The sequence below is a fragment of the Megalobrama amblycephala genome, linkage group LG23 (assembly GCF_018812025.1).
Source record: "Megalobrama amblycephala isolate DHTTF-2021 linkage group LG23, ASM1881202v1, whole genome shotgun sequence".
Lineage (NCBI taxonomy): Eukaryota > Metazoa > Chordata > Actinopteri > Cypriniformes > Xenocyprididae > Megalobrama > Megalobrama amblycephala.
The window spans coordinates 18,863,171-18,875,397 of record NC_063066.1 but is presented as its reverse complement, the minus strand read 5'-3'; the positions used below and the strand labels follow the sequence as shown (position 1 = coordinate 18,875,397).

Sequence of the window (12,227 nt, the reverse complement as noted above, 5' to 3'; positions counted from 1 at the left end):
TTGCTGTGGTAATATAACAACTATAGTAATATAAAACAAATTACCCAATACTGTACTAAGTTTTCTGCAACTATAGGGTATATTATACTACAATACACTACAGTTTACTGTACTAAAGTATACTACAATATTACAGTTTATCATTTCACTATAGTTAATACTACAGTATGCTGTAGCATTCATTAACAAAGTGTTAATATATACAGTATACAATTTACTATAGTAAGGTTCAAAAACACTATAATATTAACTATAAATTACTATAGTATTTTTTACCTGGGTACAAATGACCTACTACATGAAAATGTTTTATAAAATAGGAAAATCGCATGCTAAGTTCAGTATAGTTAAAAATGTTTCCAAATTAAATGGTAGAATGACTGTGTCCAAAATGCGATTGAGCTGCATACCTAAACAGCATTTTTGACCACAACAGTTGCGTTCCAGCCTAGGTAGGCAGCTCTTTAGGGGTTGAGACATGAGCAGCGTGATATGGGCACATGGACCCTTGTTTTGGAGAGCAGCACAACAGCTGCACAAAATCCTCCGCCATGATGTTGCGCTGCTTCCCGTAGCTATACAGCCAACACGAACGAACGAACGAATGAATTTAAGCTTCAGTGAGACACACAACTGACTTCAGGAGCTGGTATGCTATTGGAGGTAATTCTGAAAGATTTTTTTTGTAAAGATTTGTTGCTCCGAGTCCCGGTGTGGGTTTGTTTCCAAGTTAGCTATAGCTACAACAATTAGCTACTTTGTTCATATGAAGGGAATATCATTTGATAACAGTGTCTTTATTTAAAAACAAATGTCCACAGTACTTCCTAAATATCAGTTTATTTAACACATGTTAGAAATCTTTCAGAGGGCTGCACGTTCTGCAGCCTTGTGGCTAATGCTGATAGCAAACAAGGTTAGCTGAGGTAAAATATTACTCAATTTTTAAAGAGAGGCATTAGTTGCTTATTAATAATTTTAACTGTGTGACTAATATGATGTTTCATGTTATGTCACTTTGTGGAGGCTGCGTTTTTTAATATTGTTGAACGTAATTGGGTCATTAACATAGCACAGAGCTAAGTTAGTTGTTTGTTAGCTTGCGTGCTTTTGTTTAATTTCCTCATTCTGTTTTCTTTGACATGCACCAATTTGTCTAAATATGATAATTAAATATTATTAGACATGTTTCTAATCTAATTAGTGTTGTAGCGTGTGTAACAGGTGTGGTTTGTTCTTCTAAGGAGATAGTTGTTGACAAGTTGCGTTTGTTTTGACAGTTAGCCAGGTCATTAAAGGTTAGCTGCCTGTTTATTTACTTTTTAATTATAGGCTTATTACCTAAACAAAGTAAGATGTAACATTTTTGAAAACAGGACTGTGCTTAACCTTGTGAGTTAGTCAGCTCTTGAGGTTTTGAGACATAAACAAAATTACTTCCTTAATATAGCTAGTTTGAGATGTTTGGTTGAATTAGGTCTTACGTTTATATATATATATATATATATATATATATATATATATATATATATATATATATATATATATATATATATATAAAATGTGTGTGTGTATATATATTAAGATGTCTGAATTATGTCATGCAATATTTTTTGTCTTGTTATATAAATCTGATTATATATTTGTCACACACAGTGGTCTAGGGATGCCAAAGGAGAAATATGACCCGCCTGATTCCAGGCGGATGTACACTATCATGTCCAGTGAGGAGGCAAACAGTGGGAAAAAATCCATTTGGGATGGGCTTGAAATAACTGGTACATGTCTTGAATTAAACCCTCTGATAGATATCTGTTCAGATCAACTAACTTCAGAACACTTCTGCAATGGAAGTGAAACATATTAAAGAAAGAGACCTTTTATTAATATCTGTGTCCGTTTCTGTCTCAGGTAATGTTCGGAGTCTCAGCTCGGGCCTTTGGTCGCTCACGCACCTCACTGCTTTGCACCTAAGTGACAACTCCCTGTCACGTGTCCCACCTGAAATTGCCAAGCTGCACAACCTTGTGTTCTTGGACCTGTCGTCCAATAAGATCAGGAGCCTGCCAGCAGAGCTTGGCAACATGGTGTCTCTCAGGTGAGCTACTTGGAGCAAAAGCTGTGCTATTCTCTCCATGGATCATTTGTTCCATTTAATGTGTTTGCAATGCAGAGGAAAAAATTAAAAACTTTCTTATGACCGCAATTGATAAAACTAGATCACTCCTAACAAGGTTTCCACAGTCATGGAAATGCCAGGAAAGTTTAAGTTGCGATTTCCAGGCCTTGTCTTAAAGGGTTAGTTCACCCAAAAATGAAAATTCTGTCATTTATTACTCGTGCTCATGCCGTTCCACACCCGTTAATCTTCGGAATGCAAATTGAGAGATTTTTGTTGAAATCCGATGGCTCTGTGAGGCCTGCATAGGGAGCAATGACATTTTCTCTCTCAAGATCCATAAAGGTACTTAAAGCATTTTTAAAATCGGTTCATTTGAGTACAGTGGTTCAATATTAATATTATGAAGCTACGAGAATATTTTTGGTGCGCCAAAAAAAACAAAATAATGACTTCTTATAGTGATGGCTGATTTCAAAACACACCTTCAGGAAGCTTCGGAGCATAATGAATCAGTGTGTCGAATCAGCGGTTCGGAGCGCCAAAGTCACGTGATTTCAGCAGTTCGGCGGTTTGACATGCGATCCGAATCATGATTCGATAAGCTGATTCATTATGCTCTGAATCTTCCTGAAGCAGTGTTTTGAAATCGGCCATCACTAAATAAATCTTTTGTTTTTTTTGGCGCACCAAAAATATTCTCGTCACTTTATAATATTAATATTGAACCACTGTACTCGCATGAACTGATATAAATATGTTTTTAGTACATTAATGGATCTTGAGAGAGGAAATGTCATTGCTGGCTATGGAGGCCTCACTGAGCCATTGAATTTCAACCAAAATATCTTAATTTGTGTTCCGAAGATTAACGAAGGTCTTACGGGTGTGGAACGACATGAGGGTGAGTAATTAATTACATTATTTTCATTTTTGGGTGAACTAACCCTTTAAGGCAGGGATGGACAACTCCGGTCCTGGAGGGCCAGTGTCCTGCAGAGTTTATCTCCATCCCTGATAAAAACTCACTTGCCTATAACTTTCTACTAATCCTAAAGACCTTGATTAGCTGGTTCAGGTGTGTTTGATTAGGGTTGGAGCTAAACTCTGCTGGACACTGGCCCTCCAGGACCGGAGTTGTCCATCCCTGCTTTAAGGTTATAAATGTCAATGGTGAATTTGAGTTTAAGTTCTTTATTTATATCCATATATCTACTTATTTTAAATAACTATTATTTGCTAGAAAGTGAAATCTCTATAAAATGATTTGGTAGCACTTCATAGTAAGGTTTAATTTGTTAAAATTAGATAATATACTAACAATGCAATAATTTTATAGCATTTATTTATTTTAATGTTAATTTCAGCATTTACGAATACATTTTTAAAATCAAACATTTGTGTGTTAGCTCATGGCATAATAAAAGAATTTATTAACTGACTAACAAATGTAAAAAATATTTTTCAAAATTAGTTCATGTTAGCTAATGTAAAGAAATTTGAAATTATTGTAAAGTGTAATCAATGATTTTTAAACAATTCTTAGTCATCGCATGACATAAACATCATGGTCAATATGTTTTTTTCAGAAGTTTTATTGTTACTGTGTTTTTAGTCTAGCATCAAGCACACAGCTGATTATTGGTAGTTAACATTTGTTTTGTGTTTTCCACAGGGAACTGCTTTTAAACAACAACCAGTTGCGGGTTCTGCCTTTTGAATTGGGGAAACTGTTTAAGTTACAAACACTGGGGTTGAAAGGTAAGTGGTCATTGTTCTGGTGATAGCAACATCTTGAGATCATCACTTTATAGAGAATGTTTCCTACCGACTGTTTGTATGTGTGTCTCTACAGGCAATCCACTCACTCAAGAAATTATGAGCCTCTACCAGGAGCCAGATGGCACCCGGCGACTGCTGAACTACCTTTTGGACAATCTAGCTGGTGCTATCAAGCGCAGTAGGTGTCTCAGGCAAATTAACAGTTTTTTTTTTTTTTTTTTTTTTTTTTGAATTCTCCATTTCCTCTCTAAAATTGCATCATGGACTGTTGTTGTCCATGTTTCACAATATTCACTGTTAGTGCTGGGTGATTATATCAAATATTCACAATATCTCCACAAAGCTCTTGCTGGTGATTTAATGCACAATTTCCCATTGGACCCCATTGGATTTTGTCTTTTTTGTCTTGTGAAATACATTACTGTTTAAAAATATTTTTAATGTTTTTGAAAAAAAGTCTAAATATATTTTTCTTAAAATGTTTTATTGAAAAACATTTTAGAATTGCGCAGCTGTGATTTTTGTGTTTTGACCTGTACAGATGGTGATTCAAAGTATTGTACTAAAAATGCATATGCCTTGCCTTCACAGTCCCAACAGAGCAACCTCCATCCAGATCCTGGATTGTGCTGCAGGAGCCTGAAAGGACGAGACCAACAGGTAGATGTTTCTTGAAATCCGTGGAACATAATTTGAAACCTGAAGACACTTTGCCTGATATTTTTCTTTCCTCTTTGCTTCACCAGCCTTGTTAACTGTAATGTGCTACAACGTGCTGTGTGATAAGTACGCCACACGCCAGCTCTACGGCTACTGCCCTTCCTGGGCCCTTAATTGGAGCTACAGGAAAAAGTCCATTATGCAGGAGATCCTCAGCTGCAATGCAGATATTATCAGCTTACAGGTAAAAAAAACAACAACAAAACAAACACTTTTAAGCCTATGGTACTTAAATTAAGTAGCTTGTGGTTGCTTTTTAGTTTTAGAGCAAAATGTGCAGGAACCAGTTACAGCAACATCTCAGACTAGAAAAAATTGCTTGTCAAACTTTCTTTTGTGTCACTGATAACCTGGTATGTTTGAGTATGCCTGTCCTAATAGATGAAGTGCTCTCGTTGTGTTTTGTTTCTTTAAAGGTCACTTTTTTTTTTCTTTAGTGATGCACAACAGGTAGCTCTGAATTGTCATGTTTACCCCTACAGCACTGTTTGTCAGAGTCACTTAGTCTGCTGTTTCATTCACAGGAAGTGGAGACAGAACAGTATTATAACTACTTCCTTGTGGAGCTGAGTAAACAGGGATATGATGGATTCTTCAGCCCAAAATCCCGGGCCAGAACCATGTCTGAATCAGACAGAAAACATGTAGATGGATGTGCAGTATTCTACAAAACTGAAAAGTGAGTAAAGTAACACTCAGTGGTTAAGAGGTGTGGTGTCAGACTCAGTCTGACGGCTTTGTTTCAGTGTTGCTTTGAATGAAAACATGGAACCAGATTTTTTTTTTTTGCTTTTAGGTTCAGCATGGTGCAGAAACACACAGTCGAGTTTAACCAGCTGGCTATGGCCAATTCAGAGGGCTCGGAGGCTATGTTGAATCGGGTCATGACCAAGGACAACATTGGGGTGGCCGTGTTACTGGAGCTAAAGAATGAGTTAATGGAGGTGTCATGTGAGTATCGTCACAATGGAAAAAAATCGTAATTGTGCAATTATTATCATGACAATTAGAGGTGCAGTGTGTAAATTTTAGCGAATTGCAACCAACGGCTCAGCACCATGCTCACCCTTCCCTTTCGAAGCACTTTTAGAGAAGCTACGGTGGCTGACACAAAGACAAAAATGTTGTTGTCTGAGACAGCAGATAGTCAGGCAAGCAATAAGGTTTCTTCTAACAAAGAACGGTCTCTGCTTCTAATAAACCAGACGACTACTACTACTTTGTGCGTATTCAACGTAGTGACGATGCAAGCTGCCTCTAAAAACACCAACGAACATAGAGACGAAACGCGCTCTGTAGAGTGTTTGTCCGTTTAGGGTTACTGTAGAAACATGTCAGCGCAAAATGACAACTTGACATGGAGGGGGGACTCGCGGTGTATGTAGATAGCAATGGCTCGTTCTAAGGTAATAAATACATAACGGTTCATTATGTAAGGTCTTTATATACCACTTAAAACATAGTTATGTATATTATATTGCATTTCTTTCAATAGATCCTCTTAAATTTTACACATTGCACCTTTAAGCAACCTCTTTCTCCCCCGTCTCTTTACTGTGATGCAAAAAATGTAATTCACATTAATGAAATTTTAAAAAATCGTATTGCCTTATACTGTAATATAGTAAAAAAGATTATGCAATAATTTACAATACTGTTTAAAAGTTTGGGGTCAGTTTTTATTTATTTTTTTAAAAGAAATTAATACTGTTACACCTTAAGTTGATTAAAAGTAACATTTAAATATTTTTACATTGTTGCCAAAGAATCCTAGCCCTGTTTCCACCTGGTATTAAGATGCATTTTGGTCGATTGGATCACAAGTGGATGACGCTAAATACAGGTGTAAACGGGGTGTAAATTGTTTTGAGCTTGTCCATTTTTGGCCACTTCCAGAGGTAGTCGAAAACACTTTAGACCGTATTGTTTTTGTAGTGTAACTGCTGAAGACCTAAGTTTGGTTTAAATACGAAAAACTTGCCAAGCACAATGTTCTCTCACCATTCCTGATTTCTAACATGCACTCACCACGTTCGCTGTGGCCTTGTGGCTGTCAGAGAAGAAACAAAAGCTGATGCTCTCTATGTTTTTTGGTCTTCTCCAGGCACGTTCATATGTAAATTGTGTGAGCATATTTTATCCATTAGATTGAAAGATCTGAAAAACCCATACATTTACCCACCCATAGACCCTCCCCACAAAGAAATCAGGACAGAAGTGGTTGAATGCTGAAAATTTAGCTTGGCTATCATAGGAATAAATTACATTAAAAAAAACTAAAATAGAAAAGTTGTCTTAAATTGTAATATTCCAGAGGTGCTTAATTATCATAAATAAAATTCCACAATACAAAATATTGCAATGTTCATTTCTTTATGCAAAATATAATTTCCCATTTTTTTTACATTGATTTCCAAACATGTGGGTAGTTTATTGTAATATAATTTATAGTAATATTATTTCATTACCCCAAATGAAGTCTACATTATGCTCATTCAATCAGATTTTAATTGAAAACCATGTCTTATAAAACAGCCTATTTTCCTTCCTGCAGCAGGTAAGTCTATCCATGCAATGGAGAAACAGCTCCTACTAGTGGCTAATGCTCACATGCACTGGGACCCAGAATACTCTGACGTGAAGCTGGTGCAGACCATGATGTTCCTGTCAGAGGTGAAGAATATCATAGACAAGGCCTCCCGCAGTCTGAAGCTCTCCTCTGTGTCTGGAGAAACCAACAGCATCCCTTTGGTGCTGTGTGCCGACCTCAACTCACTTCCTGACTCGGGTAAGCCTTCTTAAAGCCACAGACATTTAACGTCTTATTTTCTAATTTCTGTTGTCAAAAGTGTGTTTTGAGTCCTAAAATAGAGGATTGACTGATGTGAGCCTGACAAAGTTGTGTATAAATGCTTTAACCTTTTTCTTGCAGAAAAGTAGTTTCAAGGCAGTGGACTTTAATGAAAGATTATGAAAACAAACTTTTAGAAGTATAAGCACTGATGAATTATGCAGAATAAGACCAATGACATTTATAACGAAAGTCAATCAGGTTGATTTTGACTTCATGATGTCCTTAAACCATCTGTTTAATAGTTATTTCATTTGCAATGGATACAGGTATGTGAGTGAGTCAGACATGTTTAATGAGTTTTGATTCCGATTGTAGGTGTTGTGGAGTACCTGAGCACAGGTGGGGTGGACTGCACCCACAAAGACTTCAAGGAGCTGCGCTACAGTGACAGTCTGACCAACTTCAACTGCAATGGCAAGATCAGCACATCTAACGGAAGGATCACGCATGGTTTCAAGTTGAAGAGTGCCTACGAGGACGGGCTCATGCCTTACACCAATTACACTTTTGACTTCAAGGTAAGTACAGTGAGCTCAAAGTGACCGCCATCTACAACTAGTGATGTCAAATGTGTCAATACCAAGATTTTACAATAAAATAATGTAGTGATAACATTTTTTCTTAAACTGTGTCATAAGTACCAATTTCTGTATCTCAAACTCTAGGTCAAAAATCTCGCTCTTCAAACAGGGATGGATATCATGATATTGACTATAGCGTTTCACTTTAACTTGACACTGCATGCATGTCGTGCCATTTCTTGCTCTGCTATTGTGCGGTGACATGACAGATGAACAATAGAAAGAATAAACACGGCTCTTGCTGTGTTCTTCAACTGTGTTTGCTCACAACTCCCTTTTTTAAACCCAATTTAGGGTGTCATTGACTACATCTTCTACTCCAGGCCACAACTGAGCGTGCTGGGCGTCCTCGGGCCTTTGGACACAAACTGGCTCCTGGAGAACAATATCAGTGGTTGCCCACACCCTCACATCCCCTCAGATCACTTCTCCCTGTTTGCACAACTGGAGTTGGTCCTGCCTTATCCTCCCCCTCTCAATGGGGTCCACTTACCTGGACACAGGTAGTAAGCCCTCCCGGCCACTGGTGGCGCTGCAGAGTCCCAACTTTTGAAAACGATAAAACCTCTAAGCAGTTCCTTTTTTTTAATATATTACCTTTATTCATTTTTAGGGTCCAACATGTTCCAATTTGTCAGGGAGTTTTTTTCTTTCTTCTATTTGTTAAGCTATAGATCTTTTTTTATTTTTTTGAATCAATCCTTCCCATAGGCTGATATATTATCATATTTTTTTTTTTAAATTGTTGGGCATAGCTTGTGTGCATACAATGTATCCAAACCGTAAGATGAGGGTAACACACTTGGTCACACACTCAAAGGGATTGCAGACTGTTTTAGTTCATTTTATGGTCAGACCTTAATATTAAAATCCAGTCGTTCTTGTGATTCTGCAAATAAGCATTAACCAATTTCTTTATGAATTCAGCCTCAATTTAAATACTTTTTTTTTTTTAAAGCTGATGTTCCACTGAACAGATATATTGCTTGCAGTTGAATTTCATTTCAGACACACCAACATAACTCTCCTTTTGGATGAGTGACCAATGTGTTGTGCAGACTCAGTAAGTAAAATTTGTCCCCAACCGGGAAAGAGAGGGGAACCCCAAGAGCTTTTCCACTTGTGCGGTGCTGAAACTCGCTCTACGTCGGTGCTTCATCTCCTGATGTTTTAACCTCCCATCAATGGTGCAATATTCCGAACGCTCTAGACGTTCTAAGCGAGGGCGCTGTTACGGAATGTTTTTACACGCGTAGGTAACGTAAAAGCACTTATTTGTCTTTCTCTCTCCCTCAGGTGGGAGTTGGAATGGTTTGAGCTTAATATGTAAACCAAATTATTTTAGATGTCTCAATTCAGCGTCACTGCTTTTTGCACACTATTGTTTTAACCCGTTCTATGGAGGCAGGCTCTCTTTGTTTCTTTGTATGAAAGGCTATGTGAATAATATAAACTGCGCTTGATCTCACTGTGGTTATAAACGGGATGCTTTTATTAGAAAGGGAGGTTTTATATATAAGAAGACTAACCAGGGAGTCTTTTAACCAGCGTTTTGTCACTGTATTAGGTTGAAAAGGATTTCCCATACCTTTTTATCCTCTCATTACACACATCTTTGAAAGATCTGTAGCATTATTCTTGAGGCTAGTAATGTTCTGACCTAGCCGTAACCACCTCTTGCGTTGTATCAGAGGGGGTCTTCCCAGGTCTTTGTACAAAGTGTAATCAAATGTATTAAGACAAATTTAGGCTTGACTTGATTGTATATGAGCCACATGCAAGATTACCTTACTTTTCTTTGTTCTTTTGTAATAAATTATGATCCAAATTCAGAAAAATAAGATTGTATTGTAAGCTACATTTTTATCAAAATTAATCAAAACTTACCAGCTTGTATAAAAGACAGAGGTTGTTCCTGGTTCTCGCTGCCATACTTTTGCACTCATCGCTCATTTTGCACTTTTTTTACTATGGTAATTTATTTTCTTTTGTAACTTTTGGAGTACATGCTTTTCTTGTCCATCCAATCATTCATCTCGAGCTATTTTTTCAGTGTCTCTCATTGCTGTAGATGTAAAGGGAGGGGAATCGCGAAGCTCCGTAACATGCCATCTGTCTATGTGATGTGAAGACAAGTCAATAACATTTCTGCCATTCCTTTATTTATAGTGCAACTGTGTATCTGTTTTGCACACTCTTCGGTGAGCACCTGAAACCACCTGTCTTTGGAAAAAAAAAAAAAAGACCCTTTACTGTTGTTGTTGTTGTACAAATTTTATGTAGTTTATTTTCGGGTTGCGTTATGCTATCAGTACATCTCCAAGAGTCTCAAGAAATCAGGTATAGGACATTATTTTTGCTTCACGAATGATTTTTGCAACACACCACCAAACATTTTAAAGTCAAGACTGTGTATACATTTTTCATATTTACGTCTGTCTATAATTGGTTTTATATGGCCATAATCTTTCCTGTACTTCAAGTGGGATTTTTATATCTCCATAACCTTCAGTTCTGAGCCTTTGGACCAAATTATCATCTCTAAGACTTGTAAATGATGTCTGGCAGTGGTCTATTTGTGGGTAGGTGTTTAGCACTAAATATATTTTGGATCACTAAACTGATGTCAGCATGACCATCACACATTCAACATGTCTCAAATCAGTTTCTTTCAACTATGCAGTAGTATCGCTTTTACGTCTTGCTTTATTTTAGCAGTAAGAACCAGAGCAGTCTTTTGTTATTCGGGGCCTCTTCACAATATTCTCTATCATTTTGTTTTGTCTTAAGTGACCATGAATTGTTAATGGTATTATAGTAGAAATGAGATTTAGCTTTTTGTAAAATGTGAATAAAATGTGTATTGAATATTTCCTTTCTACAAAACAAATTAATTGTGTTGTGTGTGTGTATATATAATGAATTCTCCTGTATTATTGGTGTCTCTTTTTAATGATCTGTTTCACAATTATTAACATGCTTTTTGGTCCTATAACAAATTTGCTTCTCCGACTGAAGTAGGTACCCACAGATGGATGATGTTAAATCTGTAGGGCATCCTGCTTTGTTAGTAGACTAGTTTTCATGCAGTTTAATGCCATGATGGAGAGCAGTTTGACACCAGGTGTTATCGGAGATGGTGTCTTGCTTACACTAAACTGAATGTTAAAGTATTTGACTTGATATTGGTGCATTTCAATCAGTGATAAGTGGTTGTACCTGACATTGCTGCTTAAAGTGATAGAAGAAATAGTATTTGTAATGGAGAGAGACCTATGTGGTTAAATTGATTTGTTTTTAATTCATCGTTCCCCAAACAAAGACCTTAAATGTCAAAAGTTTTCTTAATTTCAGTAGTACACATCCAACATTTACGCTTAAACTAGTAGAAACTGTGCAATTAATAATCAAATCTTTCTTTTATTTTTCTTTACCACTTGATTTCTTCCTGCTTTAGCCTTTATATTATAACAGAACTTTTCCAGCCTTCGTTTTTGATACTAAAAACCTGCTGCAATAAAATTGATAGACTAGCTGGGCCGTTTTGATTTTTACCTCAGAATACTTGCATTTCGCAGAGGCCAATGACCTTTTGTAGTAGTTGCTCTTTGACTAACACTGTACATACTGTCATGAGCCATTATGTAGTACATGGGATCAACTCTTGTTTACCATTCAAGATAATGCCAGCAGAGATACACACCCATAATTTAAAAAAGAAAAGCTTTCATGATATTCAATGAATGTTCAATCTCTAATAAAATCCAAAAAAGGCAGCTCTTAAAAAAAATCTCTGGAAAAGAATGGTAAGCAACTATTTTCTGTCCGTTCTCTGTATTCTTAGTTCTAGAGATCTGTACATAGAAGTTCCTTTACAGTATGTATTTTCCTATCTATGGTTGATAATAAATTCTTTCTGCTTCATGACCTATTGTATTGTCTCTTAATCTGCAGGCTTTGTACGTTTTGTGGAATGTGCAAAATGTGATAATACAAATACAGTATTCAGTATGCTACTTTTAGCTTTTAGTGTTCGAGGCACTTTTATCAGTGACTTTTTGGCTGCTTCTCTTTAAGAGGCTTAATGAGGTATTATCCACAAGGTGGTGCCATGTGAACAGAGGGACTACAGCAGGCCACAACCACACATCCAAGAGTTACAAATTGCTTA

The 12,227-nt window shown here is 36.8% G+C and overlaps 1 protein-coding gene across 2 annotated transcripts; it reads left to right on the top strand.

Annotated features, from left to right (window-relative positions):
* Positions 1 to 469: 469 nt before the first annotated feature.
* On the top strand, positions 470 to 11,983 carry cnot6b (CCR4-NOT transcription complex, subunit 6b). Of its 2 annotated transcripts, none has more exons than XM_048175962.1 (12): positions 470 to 663; positions 1,657 to 1,778; positions 1,912 to 2,098; positions 3,795 to 3,880; positions 3,975 to 4,079; positions 4,493 to 4,561; positions 4,648 to 4,805; positions 5,146 to 5,300; positions 5,418 to 5,572; positions 7,179 to 7,409; positions 7,791 to 7,993; positions 8,351 to 11,983. In XM_048175962.1, the coding sequence occupies exons 2-12, from the start codon at positions 1,667 to 1,669 to the stop codon at positions 8,561 to 8,563; spliced, it is 1,674 nt and encodes a 557-aa protein (XP_048031919.1). In that variant the 5' UTR covers positions 470 to 663; positions 1,657 to 1,666; the 3' UTR covers positions 8,564 to 11,983. The 2 variants fall into 2 exon arrangements, with proteins under 2 accessions (XP_048031919.1, XP_048031918.1); XM_048175961.1 differs by having other exon boundaries at positions 472 to 663; positions 7,176 to 7,409.
* Positions 11,984 to 12,227: the final 244 nt, after the last annotated feature.